Source organism: Protomyctophum bolini (assembly GCF_963924005.1).
Source record: "Protomyctophum bolini genome assembly, chromosome: 12".
NCBI classification, from domain to species: domain Eukaryota; kingdom Metazoa; phylum Chordata; class Actinopteri; order Myctophiformes; family Myctophidae; genus Protomyctophum; species Protomyctophum bolini.
The window spans coordinates 3,293,458-3,318,457 of NC_137873.1; the positions used below are offsets into that span (position 1 = coordinate 3,293,458).

The 25,000-nt window shown below is 43.3% G+C and overlaps 2 protein-coding genes across 2 annotated transcripts in view; both read right to left on the reverse strand.

Annotated features, from left to right (window-relative positions):
* ptch2 (patched 2) overlaps positions 1-1,925 on the reverse strand; it is a 42,605-nt gene extending 40,680 nt beyond the window's left edge. Inside the window, exon 1 of the mRNA XM_080778305.1 lies at positions 1,423-1,925. Within this exon, the coding sequence (XP_080634431.1) occupies positions 1,423-1,593 (171 nt within the window). The 5' untranslated portion in view covers positions 1,594-1,925. The remainder of the gene's footprint in view (positions 1-1,422) is intronic.
* A 19,159-nt stretch (positions 1,926-21,084) lies between these two features.
* eif2b3 (eukaryotic translation initiation factor 2B, subunit 3 gamma) overlaps positions 21,085-25,000 on the reverse strand; it is a 68,457-nt gene continuing 64,541 nt past the window's right edge. Inside the window, exon 12 of the mRNA XM_080778472.1 lies at positions 21,085-21,277. The gene's annotated coding sequence lies outside the window, so the exon portion shown is untranslated. The remainder of the gene's footprint in view (positions 21,278-25,000) is intronic.

A 25,000-nucleotide genomic window follows, 5' to 3' on the forward strand; every position in this document is an offset into this window, starting at 1 on the left:
TGAAAACAGTGGGCATGACAACTGCCACAAACTGTTATAGTTCACTGATAATAAACAATAAGCTAGATGCAGAGTTAGTCAAAAACCAGTACATGCTGGTCCTGCTAGACCAGCTTCACCACTGAGACTGTTACTGTCACACCCTGGCCTAGCTGGTCTCTCACAGAATCTCCAGTGCACTTACCCACTTAAAATGGTGCCAATGTCTGCCAGGCCTGCTAACATTAATAACGCCAAAGGTTGTTATGAGGTAACTGTTCTCTATCATTTCTGCTCAGACAACAGTGGGCTCAAAGTTATGATAAAGACAGCCGTTGGGGATTAAAACAGGGCATATCTATCCATCCTCTTTGAAGCACTACTTTTTTGCTGTTGTCATCATGAAATCCTTTTAACCACTAAGGCCATAAATATCTAACTATTACTCCTCTAGACATACTAAAAGGGGGTTTCTATTTGGATTAACAGAATGTCAAAGCACAGACAATAAGGTATTGTAGCTAGGTCTAAACACAGATGGGTCTACTGCTTGTATTTTTAACGGTTGAAAAAAGGAGAAAAAAGTAGTACTACCCGACCTAAGTCTGGCTCCAGGGTGTCAACTTGTGAACATTTAGCCTTATTCAGTCAAATATCGAGTATAAATAAGCACACGGGTTCAAGAATGTGAAGTGCAGCCAGTGTTGCTTGTTATTCGCAATCGCTCGTTAAGTAGGTTAAAGTTAGAACAAGAAGAAACACCATGTCATGTCTACTCTCAACTCTTTTGGCGTTGACATTTCATAATGACTTGTTGCATGATTCTGTCAGACTAAACTATTGTGCAGAGAGCAGCAGAGTAGAGAGACACTGTGGGGCCTGCCCGCTGCTGTGTTTTGGTTTCTCCCTGGCTGTGCTGAAGCACGTCCCAGCGTCCGGGCGGTCCAGAGATGCTTTGTCAGATCAAACTCAATCAATGAATTCCTTTACGGAGACCCACCGCATTTCCAAACACACACACACACACAACCCCGTGTGTGTGTGCGCGCACACAGATCACTGCTGCGGGGGGAACCCAACGAATAGCTCCACTCCGCTCTCTCACTGGAGCTTTTCTACAATGAATGAGGACATTGGATCGCCTTCCAACTAAGACGAACAGCAAACATACTTTGTTTGCAATGTTTTTAGAATACTACCCAGTACCCCACACACACACTGTCAAAGCCCCATGCACGCTGTAGCAGCCTGCTGGCTACCCCCCACATCTCCACAGTCAGTCACACATGCACCATCGCTTTCACGATCCTTTCTAGATATCAATCTATAGACGTCCCATTCACACAGTCGGCTGAATGGAGCCGCTTTCGTACAAGTCATTGTGCCAACTTTTAAACTGCAAGCGTTGTTGTCGTATAGCCTATATTCATGAATGATGATCACCTTTGAAATCTGTTTAAGTGCGAAAGCAGCGTGGCAATAACTGGGTCTTCGGTGTAGGTCTGGGTTCGCACTAGGCGGCTGAGAACGCGCATAGCTCGGGGGTAAACCTCCAAAGACGCCGGAGGAGGAGGACCCCGCCGGGACCCCGCGATGATGGCGATCCGAGGCCATGGTGGTCCAAGCGAGAGGAGGGCTGCGAAGCGACGGAGAAACGGTGTGGATTCAGAAAAGGCGACGGCGATAATAATCCAACATGGAACGCGAGCAGGAGCGCATCCAGCGCCGCCGGAGAAGAAACGTCCGTAGAATATGTTCTATAAATCTTCCGTTGAGCCAAACAAGTCTCGGAACTCCATCCCAACATCATGCGCCCAAATCCGTATAAATCCTTCAGTCTTCATCCGTCCCGATAGCTTATAGAAAACAACCCGTCTCAGAGTGAGAGCAGCAGCAGCGGTACTGGTGGTCGTGGGTTCTCTCTCTCTCTCTCTGTTCGTGTCAAGTCTAACTAACTAACAGTTCTCCGCGTCCTGCAGCCAGCGGTAACATTATGGACAAGTTCGCCTCTCGGCAAATCCTGAAAAGGGAGGTTTGATGGAAAAGTGCTCCGGCTCCCATTGGCCAAGGAAGAGGCAAATTACTTTGCAAACATCGCCTATTATTAGCTGCTAAGCAACAGCTCACCAAAGTGGAGAGAGAGAGGGAGCGAGAGCGAGAGGGAGAGAGAGAGGGAGACCACCCAGGCTGCCGCTCTGCTGCCTGGGCTGGAGGGGGAGGGGGGCTGGGGGGAGGGAGAGAGGAACTCTTTCAATAAACTCAGCACAGCACAGCGCGCGCGCACGCACACACATGCAAACACACACACACACACACACACACACACGCACGCACACACGCACACACACACACACACACACACACACACACACACACACACACACACACACACGGTTTGCTCTCTGCACATTATTCCCAGTGGCCTGGCTTGTATGTAAACCCGGTTTATTCTTCGTCGCACGACGGTGTCGCGCGCATCGAAAATATTGAAGCCGACCTATTGATGGTTGATGCCATATCTATTGTAAAAAACTAAACAGAAAACGCAAAATAAATAAATAACAGTAAACTAAACTCATGCACATCTTTTTTAAATTTACTTATTTTGCAATTAATTAGGACTACTTAATCACAGCCTATTATCTTCTGCATCAGAGTTTTTACTTTATTAAAAACTATAAAGAAACACCTTACCATAGGGTTGTTATCGGTTCTCAAATGTTTTCGTGTAGTTTTGTACAGAACCCCTCAGTTTTTGTGCTATAGGAACAAACAACCATAAGAAAATATGTGTAAACATTTTTTTGAAAAGAGCAGATCTACAAGCTCACAAGTTGCATTGCTACATGCATTGCATGTTATAAGCTTGCAGATTGAATATTCATTTAGAATAGCCTAAAAATGTCAAAATGTTTTCATGTAGACTCTAGACTAGAGCAAAAGAAAATATTTTGTGCTATAGGGACAACCAAATATGTGTCAACATAAATAAGTAGATAGATCTACAAGCTCACAATTAAGTTTCATTGCTACATGTTGTGAGGCTGCAGACCGACCAAAAAAAAAGAAAAAATAAGTTAAGTTAACTTTCAACTCTTCCACATTTTGCATTGGGACCAGCTTGGAACCCCCTCTCGGACGCCTGGGGGGTGCTTGGACCACACTTTGAGAACCTCTGGTAGGCCTATACTATATCAGTAACCCTTCACACTGCAAAACACTGCCACTTTGCAACTTTGCCCTCATCTCAGTTTTTGCTGAGTCCAGTTTGTCAGGCAGCTGTGAAGTGTGCATGTGTGCCGTGCATATCCATGTGTGTGTGTGTGTGTGTGTGTGTGTATAGCCCACTATATGTGTGTGTGGCTGTGTGCGGTAAATTTTTAGCACCAACAGCTGTAGCGTCACCTCTTCTACAGCGAAAGCCGGCTTTGAGCAAAGCATCAGACAAGAGGATATGGAAAGACATGTTGAACTATTTTTTTTTAATCCACGGCCTAGAGGAGCGGTTGTTAAACTTTTTTTTTTTAATTTCAAGAGCCCCCAGAACTCTTAACCCATTCTGAACGGGAACCCGTTTTGGTGTTAGCGTCATGTTATGCTTTAGCTATTGAAAAATAGCAGATCTACAAGCTCATAGCGCGCCACCGAGTGGCGCGCTACGAGCTTGTAGGTCTGCTATTTTTGAAAAATCGAAGAACGACTGACATTTTTAGAATCTGATCTCAGGTCAGAATGGGTTAATCAGACCAGTGTGTGTCCAGTGGAAACCTCGTATGAATCTGATCTCAGGTCAGAATGGGTTAAGAGTGTGCACTCAGGGTTCATTTTGAGGACCATAGTCCATAGAGCTTCCCTCAAAAGGTTCTTTCAAATCGTCTCAGATTCTGAAGAAACCAACATGGTTCAACATGAAACCTGCGCTATCTACCACCAGCTAAACCTTTTTGGAAAGCTTCCATGTTTTGCCATGCATGAGTTCAAGGCTTCAGAGCCGCGGGTTTAATCTGAAACCACGTCTGGGGATGGAAAAGGTTTTCTCAAAGTCCTCCTCCTACGGCAATGTGGGGCAGGATCCCCCCCGCAGGTTCCAGTTTGACAGTCAGATCAGCTCTGATGATTTTTACTTTGTAGTTTTCACAGATAAAAGAGACAAAAAAAGGAGTTGGAAATGTCTTGATGGCTCAATCTGCTGATGTATAAATGTATAAATACTTTTCATATTTGTTTGTGGGTGTCTTTATTGTGAAGTCATTCTTCTGTACGTATTGTACTTCTTTTCCTTCCACCTGTAACTTTCTGAGGGCCGCTATAGCCCCTCCAATGCATGGCTTAAGGAGATTACGTCATATGGCAGCCACGTCTATGGGATTTTTAATGTTTGTTTAGACTCTTAACAAACAAACATGTGGAGCTCTAAACTTTAGAGCACTTACGACATAAATCGTTTGCGAGCCAAGTCTATCGACTTTAATGTTTGTTTAGGGCATTAAATGACGACGTAAGAGTAAGACATCATGTGGGCGATATAAATACAGTGGGTGGCCCTCACTTCACACAGGTGTGATTTTAAAATTGTACTGCCTCTATATTATTAGCATACTGTAGGCCAGTGGCCATCATTATCATTATAATTACATTATTAATAATGTGTTAATATGACAATATTTAAAAAATGATGAATAACAAGTCAAGTTCACAATGTTTCACGTCACAATACATTGTGACAAGCCCACAAGGCTTGTAGACTGCATGGCTATTTTCGAATAGTATAAAATAAAGTGTGATTTTGCTTGGGGACCCCCCTGGAAGAACCACTGCTGCTCAGAGTATAGGTCTTTACTGTGTCACAATTTTACCATCAAATAAAACCTTAAAACCTGTCTATTGTTCTAGGCCCTATTATGTCTGAGAGGTTTCTTTTAGATTTTGAAGTTGATTATCTTTACCCATGAAGCTTTCATAAGGTTCCACTTCCAAGCACATGCTACTTCTGTCTGATTTTACTTCAGACATGCTAGTGTTAAATTAAACCCCAAGATGCAATCTGAGACACTACACTATATAAAGTCATTTGAATATAGGTGTCTCACCGACGGCTGCAATAGTAGCTCCATGTTTTATTTCTGTTACAACTTGTAGTGAAAGTTGTCTGTATCAATACAGTTTATATATAGCACAAGGAGGGAGAGACTGAAACGGGAACATGTGGAGCATTATTATATTGTGTGTAGTCAGACCAGTGGTTCTTTAGGGGTCTGGCGACTCCCAGGGGTCCTTCATTAAGGGGTTCCATGGGGGGTGTCCAGAAAAAAATAATATAACATCAAAATCAGTTTAACTGCTTTAACCATGTAGGCTACACTGGCTGTTTGAAAATATCCCATGTATAGGTCCGGGCCAGCCTAGTGGTCCGGGCACCTGTAGGCTGTTAATCCTAAAACATTTACCCAAGTTATTTCGACTCACTTTTGGACTGTCTTGATAACATGGTCTTAACATAAACAGATATCATTCACCTGCACAGTAAAATAGTACATTTGGTTACATTCTGCACCCATTCAGATTGAAAGTATAACGCTGAGGATTTTACTTTGTACTGTGTTAGCCTATAGTTATAGCTATAGCTATTCCACAATCTCCGAATGCTGTATAGAGTCTGGAACTACACCTCCCGAAATCAGAGTAAGGAAGCTGCCATTTCCGTTCACGAAAATATATTTATAAACATCTACATTCTATTTTGTTATTTCCTTATTCCTTTTCTGCTATAAGCAACAAGCTATGCATAGGTCATTTCTATTTATAATAGGATACATTTGCGCGACTGACAACTGTGAAGACGAAACGGAAGTGGGGAGGAGGCTTCACTTCCGCTTTATTGCTTACTCATGCGAGCTTCTATTGCTCCAAAAATGTATGACGGAAGTGTTTGAAAATTGCGAGAGGCAACAGTCTGGCAACGCGAGACTATAGGTTACTGCAGACGTAGATTCGGCAATTTGATTACACCACATTTCCTGCTGCAATGACCTCTACCTACTGAAAGTACATTTCAGTGATATCCCTGATGTATAGACCTACCTAGTTGTTTGATTGATTGATTGATTGAAATATTTATTAACAGTTTACGGGGGCCAGTTTCGAATTGCAGCCGTCCGTAGGTGCCCTTTGAGAGCGGTTTTGAAGGAGTCAAGGGATTCACATGTCTTAATGACTGTTGGTAGGGCGTTCCACATTTTGGTGGCATAGGAGCGAAAATAATTGAGTCCCTTGTTTGTGCCGAATCTGGGTTGTACATGGTTTGTTGCACTCCCTCTGGTGTTGTGGGTGTGGACTTCGTTGACATTAAGGAAGTATTTAGACATACATGGGTATCTTGGTGGTGTATCGAATCTTGTGGACCAGACCCATTGCAAGATGCTGTACTCTGTCGTCGACCCTAAGCCATTACAGCCTGTCAAAGTGGGCAGGGGTGAGGTGGGTTCGGGGGGTGAGGCCAAGTAGGAGTAGTTTGTTTTGGGAGGTCTGGAGCCTTGTTTTAAGGGCCTTTGAGGTGCTGTGGTACCAAGAGGTGCATGCATAGTCAAAGAAACCTTGTACGAGGGCTCCTGTTAAGGTCTTCAAGGTGTTTTTGTTGACCAGTGAGGAGATCCTGTAAAGGAATCTTGTTCTTTGATTGACTTTTTTGATTGTACGCATTGTGAGAGCTTGTTGGTCATCTATTTTCTGTGTGACACTGTCATACGGGTGGATGGGGCATTAGCATAAATTGGGCAATAATATCCCTACTAAACAGAGGAATTCTCAACCATCTGTCGAACTTCTCGCATGTGCTTATGCGCTCTGTTTCTGGGGATGCCAATGGCTTGGTTTGTTGCTCCAGTTTTCTGGAATTGGGCATAGTTTGCCCGGGCTTGCTTGGCTGGTCTGGGCTGGGTGGTAGAGGGAAGCAGGCAGCTGGAAATGGGAGCTAATGTGGAATGTGAGGAATTGGGCTGTGTGGTAGGGGCCCCCTTCAAGCCTAACAAACTCAGGGAGGTCTGAGGCCTGGTCTGGAGGCCTTGGATAAATAAACCATGCGAGATGACCATGCGCTGTCCAGATATCTGCCATCACAACCGTACGCCCCGACCTCCAAACATAAACCGTCCCGCTCGCTCGCTCGCTCCCCTCTCCTCTTCCTCGCTATACTCCCCCTCCCTCTCCTCCCCCCGTTGTCCACATAGCCTTCTTCTTACACCCCATTCTCTCCTTCAATCTTTTATATCTACAGCCATGTATCCTTCTTTTCTCCAGCCCCCCATCACACCTCTATTTGTTTTCCACTCTTACCTTCCAATCTGCTTTTTCTGCGCCCTCTCTCTCTCTCTCTCTCTCTCTCTCCTATTCACTCCATTTGCCGTTCTTTCTCACTCTCTCTCTCTCGATACCCCCTCCCCCAGCACCCCCCTCCATTCCAGTTCTCCCCAGTGGTTCCATCCATCCATCCGTCCATGCATGCATGCCTGGCTGGCTGTCCAGGGTTCTGTATGTGCTATAGGCAGAGCTACGGAACCGCTCTGGCACTCAGCCGTCACACCACGGCCCAGCCACCCAGGGTTCAAGCCCAGCCTGTGTTTATTTATCGTAAAGCAAGGCTGTGGGACCCAGCCAGCCACGGCTGCATTTCTTCTCTTTCTCATATGGGATAAAGTGAAGGGGCGGGCGAGGGGGTTTTGGGGGGTCAGAGAGAGAGAGAGAGAGAGAGAGAGAGAGTAAGAAGGAAAGAGGGAGGCAAGACGTGCTAATGGGCTCGAGTTCACTAAGGTTACTGCGATAAATCATCTGCAAGGTGACATTGGGACATGTAGAAGTGTGGCGAAACTCAGACTCTCGGGGGTTAAAATGATACTTCCAAAATATTGTTTGATCACGCCGGGGTAATTATAACCACACTTGGAGCCCATATAATAGACAAATTAATGGGTTGAATTAAAAAATGAATTAAAGTGAGGCTCATACACACCAGAGTATGTCTGGAATACGAGTGGTTGCTTTTAAAAAACCCACCTCTTTCAAGCAAACCTGTCATTATCTTTTAACTCTTTGTACTCAAAGCGGACCGCAGCCCCATAGCACTGTGGCATTAACAAAGCCTCACATCTTAGCCTATGACATCAAACCCACGAGTGCTGATAGAATAATATTGAATAAATGATAATATACACTTGTGGATTCTTGAATTATGTCTTTTTACACCGTCATTAAACCAAATATACATATATCTACTTGATTTTCTTGGCAGTGTGTCATGGTGAGTCATGCTATGTATTTTTGTTTCCTTCTTTGGATATTGGGAAGACTGTAAAAAGAGTTGATTACTTTTCAATGCTAACGGGCATTAACCCATTCTGGGCAGGAACCCTTTTTGGTGTTCTAACCATTCTGGATGGGAACCCCTCTTGGGGTTCTGTACAGTATGTACAGTATTCAAAAATGTAAAATTGTTGATGCTGCTATATAAATATTTGAAGTTAGGTCTACTTAGGTCAGGATTTGGAAGCATTTTTAGAATCGGCCTCAGTCCAAAATGGATAAAAAGAGACTGAACCTATAGCATTACCGGTGAGTTCACCAGCATACAAAGTACCTTGATGGTCTGTGTCAAAATAAACGCATGCTAAGTTCTTGAATATCACAGTCGGCGAAAAGTGAAAGAAGCACTCTTTTAACAATTAACGTACAATTGTATTGTCATGAATGAGCTGGTATGTGTGTATATGAGAGTCTCACTTTTTTGTATTTTTATGTGTGAGTGTTTTTGTGGCTTTCGTCTTTTTATTTTATACTTTTTATGGAGGGATAGAAATGGGGAGAGAGATGGGGGGGGGGGGCTGACATGCAGTAAATGCCGTCGGGATCGGGAGTCGAACTCGCGCCATACTGCCAGCCAAGGTGCCTGGACCGCTGAGCCACGGCACGGACCGAGAGTCTCACTTTTGCGGTTGTGTGCATACTTGAAAGGCACAACAATATGACCCCCACCGGCCTGATAATTAATAATTAATTGATAATTATGGCCCTATAATTAAAGGTCAAACTACTATGCCATGACTGAGTCAGATTTACATGAAACTTGCTAAAGACGTTTATCCTCCTCACTCTACAAAATGCCAAAACTATTAATGCCACCCTGACTATACATTTTTCACCATTTATAATTGTTTTTAACCCATTTACGTAGACCTGAGGACGATTCTACAAATGTATACTAAAAACATGATAGTTTTCAGGGAAAAAAAATGTTTCTATATCAGTGGTTCTCAAACTATTTCATGTCAAGAATGTAACTGGCCGCCCACGCCCATCTGAAAATATGTTGTTCCAGAAGCTAAGATTTGAGTTTAAAACGCTCAAAGATTTGCGCCACATTCTCACGATTTTCCAAAAATAGCAGATCTACAAGCTCGTAGATCTGAGCTTGTAGATCTGCTATTTTTCAATAGCTAAAGTATAAAGACAATGCTTTCTTTTGACATATCCTTGAATCTAAACCATTGGTCCGATTGCTACCAAATCTTTTGTAGACTGGAAACTAGACAAACCTGCCACAGGGAAGAAGAAAAAAATCCCTGGGGCGATTGGTCTGGCTCACCCGAGTTGTGGGTGACCAATCAGAGCCAACAATTCAAAGTGAGACTTTTCTTTTGCTGATGTTGGAATCTGTTTGTATATTGGAAATAAATCTTCCACACTTACAGACTAATATCTACGGATTCTACGCAGTGATATGCCAGGCTAAACCTTTTGGGAATCATTCAAAACGGACATATTATTGAACAAGGTGTGGCCAGACAGAGATTTGGCCATAAATTAACGAGTGTAAAACTTCTAACAGTCTTGGCTTGATTCACTGAATCCCCACCTTGCAGCTACATTGGAAATTGAACATTTTAAATTCAGTTAACCTATAATCTTCACATAACTGGTCCTTAGCTTATGCTCATGGCACCATGGCTGTCTACTCACCCACTCATCTCGCTGGTGGTGCTGACAGTTCAGAGGGCTGCTTTACAATGACATCATCGATGGGGGTTCCTTCCTTCCAAGCTAATAGAAACAACAGCCTTTTCTTTTCCTAGAAAGTTTAGCATGACATAGAATCCATTGTTATTTTTAAGAAAAAGCATAGAAATCTTGTTTGAAATGACCAAACCTGCCTCTGCCAATGATGTCACTGGTAGAGTAGACACAGAAAGGCTACCATCGTGATCTTCTAATGAGCATTACTTAGTGAGGACACATTGAATGAAGATTGGTTGAAAATGAGTGAAGTGGTCCTTTAATAGAGAGTAGAGACAACAAATAATACATCTGGTGCAACAATATTTTCCACAAAATGTTACACGCTTATTAACAATAGCATGACTGAAGTGAAATGTGACAGAAGTAGCGTGTGCATAAATTCATATTTAGACATGTTTCAGATCTTTCAAATCTGAGATGATGGATGATGGTGGTCATGAAAGCCTTCTGGAAGCCACACAGCATGGATTGCTATTATTTGTGGACAGAACTGGACACCCATGTTCAAGTGTTGAAAAAATTATAAATTACAAACACATAACCTCTCCAAACAAACAGTTATTCATGACCAGGAACATATCTCACATATTGACATGTGTTCCTAATTAGCTGCACCAATTAGGCTTAATTACAAAAATAAAGCATTTAGACGGGTTGAAAATGAAACCAAAACCACCGTACTTCCTCGGTCACAAATGTTCTACATTAGGTTATGCATGGTTGAAATCTCACAAAGCAAGGGATAAATGTAATTATACAGTCAAACCCGTTATACTTTGTACTATTGAACTAGTAATAAGCGCCTCTGTACTAGCTTGGTCTGCTCTTTTTTCCCTTCTGCACCAAAATCTCTTCACCGAAAATGGCTTATATACAAGCTCACAATGTGTCAAGTTGCAATACATTGTGAGCTTGTAGATCTGCCATTTTTGACAAATGTTCCCACTAGGGTTCAAGTGGCTAAATATGGTCAAAAATATGAATATTTTCGGAATATGGTATGATGGATATATCGAATAAGACTTAAAAATGTGCAAAACAAATCTACAAAAGGAAAGTTTCTCAGACGCCAAAATGTGTCCATGTCTGTCAGTCTGTCTGAGCTGCCACCCACAGTCTCACACAAGATTAATTATGATAATGCATTTCTTTACTCCTTTGTCATCGTAATGAATGGTTGCCTTTAAGGGGGGAAAAAACACACAAAAAACACAGAGAATAAGAAAGAAACACACTTTTCTTAGAGTCTTTGTTTGTGCGGTTGTAACAGAGGTATTGTCAGACGTATAGCCGGCAGGTGGTAATACAAACTCAGACCTATAGTTTAGTTTAGCTTGGGAGACAAAGTCCACGGCCACACTCATTCCCCCCTCTGTGCACTGTAAAATCCTCAGTGTTCCTTTTATAACTCTGAGAAGTGTACAAATGGAACCAAATGAGTGCACACTCAGGAGTTACACATGGGTGAATGTAAATGTGTCATCATACCTTTTGGCTTAAATGCATAGGTTTAAAAATAGAAAGAGAGAAAAAAAAACATCTCTACATCATTGTAATTTGTTGCACAGAGTTATAAACATTTATGAAAGCTCCAGCCCAAAAGCTATTTTCATGGTCATAATTGATGCGTCTTTCGAGAAACTAAACATGAATTCTGTCTATGGAGATTCTCAAACAGTTGCTTGTAGATGAAAAGTGAACCTTTTCCTTACCCTTTTAAACATAAATTAAAATCTATTAAATTAAAATGCTAAATAAAGGGCAATTTTTCAACCCGGTCTAACAAAGTAACAAACGATGCAAAAAGTTGCCTGAAAAGAATCTGGCTAATCTGTTTCCCAGTGTCTAAAAGAGAACAACTAAAGAGTCATTAACAGGTCTTGTGTGTGTGTCGTCTCTACACACTGAATAGAATGCAGAACAGGATGGAATAGAATGGAACGGTCTTACTCTTAAGGGCGAATAAAAACTTTAACACAGCAATCAGATTACAGCACCATAAAGCAAACTGTGAAAGAAAATAACCGCAGAAGTTTGTCTTTTAAATCCCCTTGGAAGGAACATTTAACCAATCTGCCTTTGTGCAGTTAATCCAGATAGTTTTGCCTTTTGTACAACACCACTTCAAATCACACACAGTGTGTAGATTTTGGAAACATTTTTGGAAGCGGCATGTTCTTCCTGGGTTTAAATGGAAAACGCAGGACTGTGATCTGGGTGCCGACCGTGTACAGCCAAGGTTTGTCGGTCTAGATCAGATCAGGGCCTCTGCAAGTGATAGCGAAGGATGTCTGACGTTTGTGTGTGCGCGCGTGCGTGCGTGTGTGCGCGTGTGTGTGTGTGTGAGAGAGAGAGCGAGAGACATGTCACCGAGGTTGTTAAACTATACATGAGATCTCTGTCTCTACACAAACTCTTTGTGAGCTAAGTAGCATAAGCGAGTGTTCGATCTGTCGAGCTCGCAAAAAGAGGTTGTGAATGTGTGTGTTCAAAAGTTTGAACAGCAGATGAGGAGGGGGGGGGGGGGGGTTTGTGTGTGTGTGTGTGTGGTGGGATATCATGAAAGGTGGTGTGTGTGTGTAGAAGAAAAAAGAAAAGAGGTGGGGGGGGGGGGGAGAGAGGAAATTCATTTGTGGCCCGGAGAACACAGAAGACAAATTGAGGAAGTGTTGTGCTAATGTGTAAGGGTCAGCAGCAAACACACACAGGTTTTCTGACTGACTGCCACTTGGGTGGCCTGCTGTCTCTCTCTCTCTCTCTCTCTCTCCTTTTTCGCTCACCCACGATCAGCCCTGGAGCCACGAAGCCACCCAGCCTCACAGCCAACCCCCATTCCTCTCACACAGCCTGCACTGCTCTGCACCGCACGCCTCCTATCCGTGTATATATATCTGTGTTATGTGTATACTCTCTGAGCTAATAATCTAGTCTTTTATAGTCACCACAATGTCACGGGAGAGTTGGTTATCATTCGGCCAATTGTGTATTGTGTATTGGTGGATGATGTACCCCAATTATTATTAAAAGAAAAAGAAAAAAACACTCTGGCCACATTGCGGAGAATTCTTGCACTTCAGTCATGCGTGGCATTTTGTTATGTCACAGTTAGACTTGTTTAATTTGAGCCGTATGTATACAATAATCATTCCCAAAGCTTTTCTCAGAGGGGGAAACGGCTCAAACAAAACCCTTTTCTTTTTTTTACGTGCCTGACTTAAAAAAAAGCTACTTTAGTTTTGCCTACATGATTTTGGGGGGTAGTATTAAGACCACATTGCAAGGATCCACAGATATACAGGCCTATATAGACGCTGTGGCCGGAAATCTTGTATGTCCAAAACAGGGAAAAAGTGGGGGGAAAAAACGTTAGTTCAAATGGGTCCAAAGTAGTTATTTGTCACGAGCTCTTGTTATTACTTTGAACAGGTTAAATATTTATGAAAACAGACAGATTTAACCACAAAAACCACAAAACTAAAGAATAGCCAAAATAGCCAATTTATGCATTACATTGCAACGTGCTGTGAGCTTGAGTTCCAGCGTTGACAGATTTTGCGAGAGAAATAATAGCAACCAGGTCTGTGAAAACCGTCAAGGACACCAAGGACCGACCAAGTCCACATGAGCACCACACATTAAACCAATATGCATTGGTTATTTGAAAATAGCCCATCTACGAGCTCACAGCTAAACAGAAAATACATTTTCAGTTCCAATTAAGTCTGCTCATTTCTTTGTGTCACCACTATAGGGCTATGAACCAGAGCTAGACAGCATGTATCCCGCTGAATGTGTTAGGCTACGCCCTCCCGGTCAAACTCCCCGCTGTGAAAAGTAGAGACTGGTTGAAGGAGTGATGTATCGGAGGAGACGTGTGGTTGTCTAAGCAGTGCTTCGCAAACATTTATTTTAATTTCAAGCACTGTCACTGTTACAGACATTTGGAACACCCTCATTGTACATTTGGAACACCCCAGGGGTCCTTGAGGGAGGTAGTTCCAGGGGGTCCCCAGATAAATGATAGTTCGGAACCCCTCGGATAGTCTGTAACTCAGAGAGTGTACAAATGGACAAATGAATTGGTTCCATTTTGTACACTTTCAGAGTTAAATTAGCTTTGATTTTACAATGAAAATTGGGGTCCCAGAGATAGAACTCCCATTAAATTGAGGTCTGTCCGTATCCTAACTTATATCAAATTGGGGGAGTCCTTGAAATAAGAAATGGTTGAAAATCACTGCTAGAACCATAAAACTCTTCTCTTATGGGGGTCCGCGGGTGTTCATTTGGGGGTCCTTGATATTACAAAGTGTGGGAACCACTGCCCTAGAGCATTGGTTCTCTAAAGGGTCCTGATCATATAGAATCACCATCATTTAAACCCCACATTGGCAGATATACAAGCTCACAGAGAGCTTGTATGTACATTTTTGAAAAGTTTTGAAAAATATATAAATAAAATGTTTGGAAACTTTTTAGAATATGTTTTTACGCAAATCTTCTCTTCCGGGGGTCCCGGGCCATGGCACAAAACATTTCCAGATGGGGATCTGCTGCGGCCAAATATATATATCTGATCTAAATATCTATATCATATGAATATCTAAATATATATAATCTAAGTCCTTTCTTTGGCATGAAAAACCTTGGAAAGCCAACTCAACTCAACTCAACTGTATAGGGTCCCTGCAGGACCACTGGTCTACATCCGACCCAGAGCAAACAGCAGGGGTTGACAGTAATATGGACTATAACACACACACACACATTGGGAACAACTAATACGTCGTCGCTGTCGGGCTGTGGGTCGTTAATTAACGACCCACTTGAGCATCACTACGTCGTCACTCAAAATCATCAAAAGTAGTAGTAGATCTGAAAGCTCAACACTTTTTCTGTGGGGGGTTCTGAGACAAAGGTCCTGAGACCACCCATCAGAAGTTCTGAGTATCGCCTCCCTTTTACAAACAAATGTTGGGACGTCGGCGGGAGTATACAACGTGTATATTGGGGCTTAAATTGGAGAGAAAATGTGAATAAAAGAACAAACAGCTGAAAAAGAAAAGAAAGAAAAGGAAATATATTGAAGCCTATAGCAGTTGTTCCTTTTGGAGGAGCCATTTTTAATCTTCCCTGCAGTCCCCAAACCCTATAGGCCAGTGGTTCTCAAAGTGGGGTCCACGGACCCCTGGAGGGATCCCATTCAACTAAATGGGCCCTCATGGGTCTCTAACTCTGTTTTACAATACAAATTAGATATAAATGAGATAGACATGCCATTAAATGGGGGTCCGTGGCCTAATGCATGTAAATCTGGGGGTCCTTGAAATTAAAATGGTTGAAAATCACTGCTAGAGCCGTAGAAATCTTTCTCTTCCGGTCCGCGGGCTAATACGTGTCAATTTGGGAGACCTTGACATGAACTAGTTTGAGAACCTCTGCTATAGGCCCCATAAAATACTTTGAAACACACACACACACACACACACACACACACACACACACACACACGAGCAACGCCAAGGTGTCACTCGACAGACAAAGATAAGTTCCGTTTTCAGACTTCTTAGTGTATATATACCAACAAAATCAATCTACAAGCTCACAATGCGTCTTAAGTTAACGTTTTGCTCATTACGACGTGCCCCAAAAACTGCGTTCGATTATGAGTCTATTACGTTATTGAATTATGGATTAGCGATTATTCATAATGCTAATGTAGTGGATGTCATGAAAACGTTTGATATAACTAGTGATTTGGAAGGCGTCTTAATGGGTTAAACCCCCGCCCCCCCCCTGCTGCCTGTGTGGGAGTGCGTCTCCATTCATCCAGCATGCCAGCTTCAGAGCCGCGGCTTTGCCAGGAAACGTGTTTTAAGCTGCCAGGAACGCCTCGACTTCTGATGACAATCTCTCAATTCAATATTAAAGTCCTTCTCTTTGAAGTGCTTTATTGATTGACTCGGTCAGTGGGTCATTATTATTTATTTCCCCTCTCTCTCTCTCTCTTTGCGTCACCTGGGGGGGGGGGGGGGGGGGGGGGGGGAGATTGTTTTTCTCCAGACATCGGAAATGTGTCTGCAATTCCCAATTAGTTGAGAAAACTCCCTCCCGCCAGATCATCTACTCTTGAATTTAAGTTGCAGTCCAAAAGACACACACACACACACACACACACACACACACACACACACACACACACGGGTGTCAAACTGAGCATTGATTAGTTAGTTGGACCTAGGTTTAACAAAGGACACACACATGCTCTCACACACACACACACACACACACACACCCATGCACATGCACGGGCCCAGCCATGGTGGCGTAGCATCGAGGGGGCTCTGGGGGTCTTTGTATAAATATACAAACCTTTACCCAAACACACCCTGCTGCCAGATCTCATCAACCGTTCGGGGGGGGGGGGGGGGGGCGAGGTCAGAGTGTGTGGCTGTTAAAAGGTTAACAGAGCCAAGACAAAGAACATGCGGGCATATCGTTGTTGTGGGACAGAAACCTCTCAGCGCTACACTCCGAGCGTTTTGAGCTTGTTGTAGATCTGTATACTTTTGAATTTGAATCCCGAAAGGATTTGGACATACGAGGATTCCACCCCCGTCGTCTCGAACGACGACGGCCATTTTGTAAACCTTTCTCGACGTGGGAGAGGTCCCCGTTATTGTTTTGGACATGTCACTAATGGTGGAGGTTTAAGCATAGGACTTAAATGGTACGCTTGGCTGGGTGTATAGGCAACAAAATAACATTTTTGTAAAGATAGGGTATTATTTGGTTAAAACAAAAACAAAATATTGTGACAGTAATCGATTGCTAGTCTGTTCAGTCGCAGGCAATCTGGAGAGTACTCATTCATCAACTTCACATTCATAGATTCAATTCTGTGTTATAATCTCTTAGTGACATGACTGTCATCACTTCTGATCAATTTGGTGTCGCGAACTGAAAATGAGTTTTCTGTTTACTAAAGAGCTGGAGACAGGGAGACCGCTGTCAGAAAACAAACACTCTAGTATATAGCAACGAATGATTATATAACAGAATATAGAGCTACTGAACACTTATATATATTTTAAATATCACTTAACCTTTACGCGTTCCGTCTCTACTCTCTACAGTGAGCTGTGCAAAGAAAACATCTGGCGAGACTCCCTCACTGCCAACTAAACAGGTTCTCGTGACTCTAAAAGGAGTCAGTCAGATTTGACATCCATGTTGATATCATTGGCGTGTACATTTTCAAAGTACCCAGAGCTCACCTATGAGACAGAAATGGTACCACCCAATGAGCCCAGATCAGGGAGGACAAATATATTGCCATAAAAAGGTGAAATGTTCCTCTGAACACCCTCTAAAAAAAAGCATATTGTTGCTGTTGAGCAGAAACCTCTCATCTCCATATTCTAACTTGTTTGTAAATTAATGTCCTACTAGATCATACCAACTACAGTGTCACACAAAAGCATCACAACGCATTTTGAACTTATTTATGAACCATAGTGGCGATTTGATTGGCTGAGCAAAGTACATATTGAGGATAAAAATGAGGGGAGCTTTCATCATCGTACATCATCATGACGTGACGTGTGGATTTGCTCATCCACATGTCACGTAAATTCTCCATATTTGTGTAAAACGAAAATCTACACTAATAGCAGAATATAGAAGGAGCTAGCTGCCCTCACAAATGAGGACAGAAAAGTGAGGACGCAAATTGTGATTGGCCAGAATGAGATGTATGATAAGAGCGCCCCTCACTTCACACGGGTGTGATTTTTAAATTTGAATCCAAAAAAGTAACAGTTTTGTTTCCACCCGACAGAGACCATAATATTCACTGTTGACAAGGTTAACAGTGCTGCTAATCATCTTGAACACAACAGCAACATGAATTGTCTAAATAAAGCTGTAAATGACATGCTTTGTTTTAAACTGATGGGAAGGAACATTCTTCTACATGGTGTAGAGATTAAATGAATACCGGTAAACATGCAGCATCTGGTCAGGGAAAAGATGCATTAAATGTCTAAAATCTAGAACATTCTGTACGTTCTGAGTTAAATTAACACTGAGCATTTGAAGCCACAGTCCCTCTAAATGATACAAATGGGAGGAGACAGAGCATTCTGTACTACAGACAAAAGGACTCATTGGACAATGACGGGTCACTGAGTATTTTTCAGCTCGGGACCTCGGTTCAAGAACCATATTTGTGCTCTGGGTGCCAGTCTAATGAAAACATTGCTGCATATTATGGGACCACCGGTAAACAGTCCCTGCAACCCATTTCAGGCCCGGAGTTGAAAGAAATTCCCCGATATTGACCAATACATCAGTGGCATCCAGGGACCCTCATCATGGTTCCTGGAGGGGGCTAACATGGATGGGTGCATTTGGTTCCAATGTTGTCACATTCTCAGAGTTACGGCTCGGGGGCCCTTGAAATGAAAGCGGCTTAACAATCTCCATGCCACCATTGGAGTCAGCGCTCTGGAGCAAGTGTCAGCAGAATGCACAAAAAAGGCCACGAAGAAGACATTGTAAGCCATCTAGCGATACTTGTGACTGCAGGTCACATTTACTATGAAATCGAACATTTGTGTCCGTCAGCGTTTCACTCAAATTCCCCATACATGGGAAAACCCCCATATATGGTGCCCAGGTTAGGTGACATCGGAGATCCCCGATGTCATAGTAAATGCGACCTCACACCGCATTTACTGTCACACCATGGAAGTAAGCGTTGCCTAGTGACGGGACGCTAAAAGAAGCTGACATCGGTAATTCTGGATTAAACTGAAATCAACGAAACCCGAGGTTTCTCGGGTTTAGCACAGGAAGGATAAGCTCTAAAGCTGAGAAATCTGGGGTTTGGCATAGTGTGTTAGAACTACTACAAGTATAATCTCGAGCCATAAAGAAGGGATGTTACAGATGAAAACATCACGTCTCTGAGCTTCAGGACGTATAATTGTGGATGATATTACACCGTGTCCTCTCCCCGCCACCGGGTAATGAAAGGGCTAATGAAAGAAGAGGAATGGCTGTATTTCCACACAGCAAGACGTGCGATAGAGCCCATGTTCTTATTGTTGTTCAAGGACTAATGGCAAAAACATGTCTGCCGAACGAACGCTGGAATAACAAAGGCATCAAAAAGGAAAGATGGAAGACAGAGCAAGCATCGTGATCGCTCTCACACTCGCTCTCTCACACACACACACACACACACACACACACACACACACACACACACACACACACACACACACACGTATTACTATGCTTGTGAGGACATTTTAGGACTGCAATGAAAATTGCTGAAAAAATAGCTGTGACGTGTTGTGCTTTCAGATCGGCTATTTTCCGGTTGTGCAACACCAGCACGTGACTAAGTATAAATCAAGCATTGCTCCAATCCTAACCCCTAAACCTAACCTCTAAAATGCCTAATCCTAAACCTAACCCTCAACTGAGTCTTGTTCCTAATTGTAAGCCTAAAATTCCCCAAATCTTCTTTAATAACCATGACACAACCATTTTATCTTGTGTGGCCTGAGGAAATGCTCCTCATAATGTCTTATTTATCCAATTCTACTATACTTGTGGGGACACAAGTTCCTCACAAGTATAGCAATACACACACACACACACACACACATAGCGACATCATAATCAGGCCACCAGAGACAGTCTAAATGACTCCTGCAAGGACCACAAGACACAATAGGAAACAGAGGACAGTAAATGACAAAGGCGCGCGCACGCACGCACACACACACACACACACACACACACACACACACACACACACACACACACACACACACACACACACACACACACACACACACACACACACACACACACACACACACACACACACACACACACACACACACACACACACACACACACACACACACACACACACACACACCCCTCCCCTCCCTCTACCCCACCCCAAGCCATGCTGTCCTCGTCCTGTTCCTTCGTGACTAAGGAACTTCAAACCTGTAATTTAAGAAATGCTCTGGTGAAGGAATGCAATAAATCTACTGACAGCAGAGAGAGAGAGAGAGAGAGAGAGAGAGAGAACGGGAAGAATTAGGGGGGAAGAAAAGGAGGAAAGCGGCGGGTGCGAGACGACTAGGTCTCTCTGTTTCTTGGGTGTGTGAGTGTGCGTGTGTGGGTGGGGTGGTTGGTGTTAACTGATACAGGATCAAGCTGGGTGGTCCGGGGCCTACACACACACACACACACACACACACACACAAACCATTTTTTCTTTTTTTGTGTACAAATAAACTTAACCCCCACACCATTGTGGTCCCCCCCCCCCCCCCCCACCCCAACCACCCACACACCTCCTCCTCTCTCATCGTCTCTGGTCTGCACAGCTGCGTGGCGTGCGTGCGTAAACATACATCCCAGTACACACGCACGCTTGTACGTGTGTGTGTGTGTGTGTATACATCTCCCACTCACAACGGTGCAGGTTAATTCCATCTATTGTTACCACCGTGTAGGTTGTTTAGCTCAGTGGGTTTCAAAGGGGGGTCCCAGGGGGTGCCATTGGGGAGGGGGCTAATGCAGAGAGGAGAAATAAAGAAATATATAAATTAGTAATACGTTATTTTTACACAGTTGATCCACTTTCAATATTCGTATTTTGGCCGGGCCATTACTGTCAAAATTGTTTCAAAATCTTTGACAAATGTTAAAAAAAATAACGTGACCTACACTATTGTGAGCTTGTTGATTGGCTATTTTTTGCTTTTGGTTATGGGGTCCATGGCAAGGAATAGTTTGGATTTAGCTGCATGATCAGATTCATCCAGAGAGACGTGTATAGGTTGAGGCCTTGAAAAATCAACGTTTCAAATAAAAAAATGTCACTTTATGGCTAAATAATTTGTATTATGGCCTGGGTTTGAAAAAATTAAAATATATATATATCAGTTACAGATGGATGCAACTTGATGAAACTATCATAACAAACACGACTGAAACAAATTCCACTTAAATACAACAGCTTTTATTTTAAAAGAAACAAAAGAAAGCGGAGCGTGTGGGTGCGTCAAACCACAGCTAAACCCCTGATTGGTCAGCCTGCCTGGCCATCCAGTGGTGTTGTGGTCAGTGAGGCGATTGCCTCATGGCGGCTAGATCTCCCAACAATCAGTCCCAACAATCACCTCATTGGTCCTCTCAGCTGAGAGAGAGAGAGAGAGAGAGAGAGAAAGACAGACAGACAGACTTTTTACTACTTTCCTTTCTATTTTCGAAACAACAACAATGCCAAAATATCAAAAACCTCAAAAATGGAGTTATGAGGTTTCCTCCCGACAGCAACGACATGTGCTGCAGACATTGGTTTAGTCACGATGCTACGGGCGAGGCACTCGGGTGGCTCAGTGGTAAAGTACCTGCCCACCACACCGCACAGCATTTAGGGGTTCGAATCCGATTAGAAACTGGCTGCAAGGACACAATTCATTGGCTTAATGTGACCATTAAAGTGCACATTAACGGTTGTGTCTTGAATCGCCATGTCTTTGAGAGATGGATGTTGCGAACGCTTTCTTCTGAAGGATTTGTATCAGTGAGAATATACCCCTGTAACATAATCAGCACACCGTTTGGCGTCTGAACAAGTAGGTGAAGGGACACCTATAACTGTGAAGTATTGTTCTCTGCCTTTTCCAAATATAGTAAACAATTGAAAAGAAAGAAAGATGGAGATTATACTGAAAGGCAATCAAAATGTTTCCCCCCCCCCCCCCCCCCCCCCCCCCGACTGCTGGACATTGTAGACGGTCACTGTCCATAACAGGTGTCCTTACACATTAAAGCACTTTCAACCACTTTCAAACTTCAACCACTTTCAAGCAAAAAGCTAATACAGAAAAAAACAACAAGAGAAAGACGTTCAACTTGTGAGTGTGGTTCAAAGACGGTTCATCCTTTTTTTTGTTGAGCACGCCAAGCCTTTGAAGTGACCACTTTCAGCCTGCCCTGCACATCTCTACTTTGGGCATGTCATATGTGATGTGGGAGTCTTCAAGGCTTTTCCAACAATGTTCAAAACATTTGTAGACAGTGTTAATGTTTTCAGAATATTTTGATTTAGTCTTTTGAATAACACACCATTTAGTCTTAGTCCTATTTAGTCTTCTGAAATGATTTAGTCTTAGTCTTAGTCGATTAAATATCAAAAACCTTTGTCGACTTGGACTTTAGTCTTAGTCAACAAAATTAACATTGCTTGTAGATCTACTATTTTCTAGATCCCAAGCAGCAATGTAACCAAGAATATAAACACAGATCTGTTTTTCTGTGCAGCAAAGGTCAACATTTTACCAGCATTCGAACCAGACAATGAGAAAAAAGGAAAAGATGCTACCGGAATTAAGAAGCCACTTCCCTATCTCACTTAATCTGCCTCTTTCTCTCGCCTTCACGTTCACCCCAGCCTGCTCAACACAAGGAGCCACTACTCCTTACCGAGCATTAGCGCACATCCAAAGTAAACTGTGGTGGGACTGATGAATGTCGCGTCCACACAGACACATTCTGGTGTGAAGGAATCCACTACGAAGGCCTGGTCTGGCCTCCATTGTTTAGAGCGGAGGAATGAAGCATGGGAGAGGAGAGGAGAGGAGAGGAGAGGGGAAAGAGGAGCATGGAACAAGCAACACATGGTATTTTCTCCAGGAGACAGACAGTCAGAGTACAGTGTGTGTGTGTGTGTGTGTGTGTGTGTGTCTACACACAGAGGTATTTGCACGTCAGTCTATTCACATTGTACGTATGAATGAGTGCGTGTGTGTGTGTTTATCAAAGCACCCAGAGGGGCAGTCTGTATCTTTCAAATATCAACACCTGACAGACAGACGTCACTGTGTGTGTGTGTGTGTGTGTGTGTGTGTGTGTGTGGTTAGCTGTCAGGGTGGTCTGTAGCTGCTAACAGTACAGGGGGAGTGTAATGCCTTTAGCAGTGTTGGGTCAGTGTGCTGCTGGGCTGGTGTGGAGAGTGAGACAGCATGGCCTGTTAATACTCCCCAACACCAGCCGCTATGACGGAGTTAAAGACAGACTTATGATATCGTGGCTGTCAGGCAGAAACCTCTTATCTCCATATTCACTTTGAGCGTTTTTACTTTTTCTTCTTCGTAAATTAAAGTCCTACTTGGATCACACTGCAGTGTCACGCAAAAGCGTCAAAACAGTGTTCTGCAAAATTTCGATTTAGTCTTTTGAATAAGTTACCATTTAGTCTTAGTCCAATTTAGCCTTCTGAAATGGTTTGTCTTAGTCTAGTCTTAAGGTCCTTTCAAACGGGCAGTGACGAACGCAGACGTTGTCACCTGGATCAACAACAGGTCTGCTCCAGGTCTGCTCAAGAGGAGCGCGACAACGCAAGCCTAAAAAAAAAAAAGGCTAAACAGAATCCAGGTCTGGTGAGTCGCGGGCTTGTGCACGAAACGAGCACGACAATTTCACGGGACCGCGCCCGCGTAAATAATAATAATACAACTTTATTTGTATAGCATGAGATGAAATGCAGCTCCAAAGTGCTTTACAGAGCAATGGAGAAAAAAAGAAAAGAAAAGCAAGGCATAAAACATTAAAATAATAGCAGTAATGCAATACAGTGAGGACATGAATAACAAGGAAATTAAAAGATCAACTAAAAGTGTGTAGAAATAGGAACTTGAGCTGTGCTTTAAAAGGTATAGTGGGAGTTTGTTCCACGCCGTCGGCCCGTAGAAGCAGAAAGCTGCTTCACCGTGTATTTTAGTTGCCATTTCGAGCAGGCCAGCAGTGGAAGACCCGAGGGGGCGGTTTGGGACATATTTATGTAGGTAGGAAGGTAGTCCAGAAAATATTTAGTCGTAGTCTTTTGAATAACACACCATTTAGACTTAGTCCTATATTTAGTCTTCTGAAATTGTCTAGTCTTAGTCTAGTGAAATCGACTAAATATCAAAAACCTTAAGTCATTTAGTATTTTAGTCAACAAAATTAACACTGCATCAGAAGTAGCAGAGCAGTGACACAGTTTGAGCTCATCTATTGCCGTTTTTCGAATTTGAATCCTGAAGAGTAACAGTTGTGGACATACGAGGTTTCCCCCCGACAGACACGATAGTATACGATACTGCCGCTATATGTCACTCACAGGTAGACGAGAGTAGAATTCTCCGTGTTAATTTAAGTCAGAGGAGTGCGCAAATGGAACCACATGGGCCCGCGGCCGTAAGGGTCCATGTGGTTCCATTTGGGCACTCCTCTGAGTTCAATTAACACTAAGGGGCTTTGCTGTGCGGACAGTACGTTTTCTTTTCTTCTTCTGTCATCGGCTTTATTTGCACGTATTTATTTTTTCACGAATTGGACGCTTTGATTCAGTCCGTGTGGCGCTCCAGGTCCAAAGGAGCAGAGAGAGAGAGAGCGCGCGCGGAGGGAAGAGAGAGAGAGAGAGAGGCTGGGGTGGGGTGGGGGGTGGACAGTGTTAAAACGGTGCTAGCGAGTGTTAATTCAGTGTTAACGTGGTGTCACGTCAGTAACAGAGTGGAGCCAGAGGTTCACTTAGTGTGTGTGACTACTACAGGGTGTACTCCTTGGCGCCCACCTCCGGGGGTTTAAACTACTACTACAGGGTGTACTCCTTGGCGCCCACCCCCGGGGGTTTAAACTACTACTACAGGGTGTACTCCTTGGCACCCACCCCCAGGGGTTTAAACTACTACTACAGGGTGTACTCCTACGGGGCCCCCACCCCCGGGGGTTTAAACTACTACTACAGGGTGTACTCCTTCATGGCGCCCACCCCCGGGGGTTTAAACTACTACTACAGGGTGTACTCCTTCATGGCGCCCACCCCCGGGGGTTTAAACTACTACTACAGGGTGTACTCCTTCATGGCTCCCAC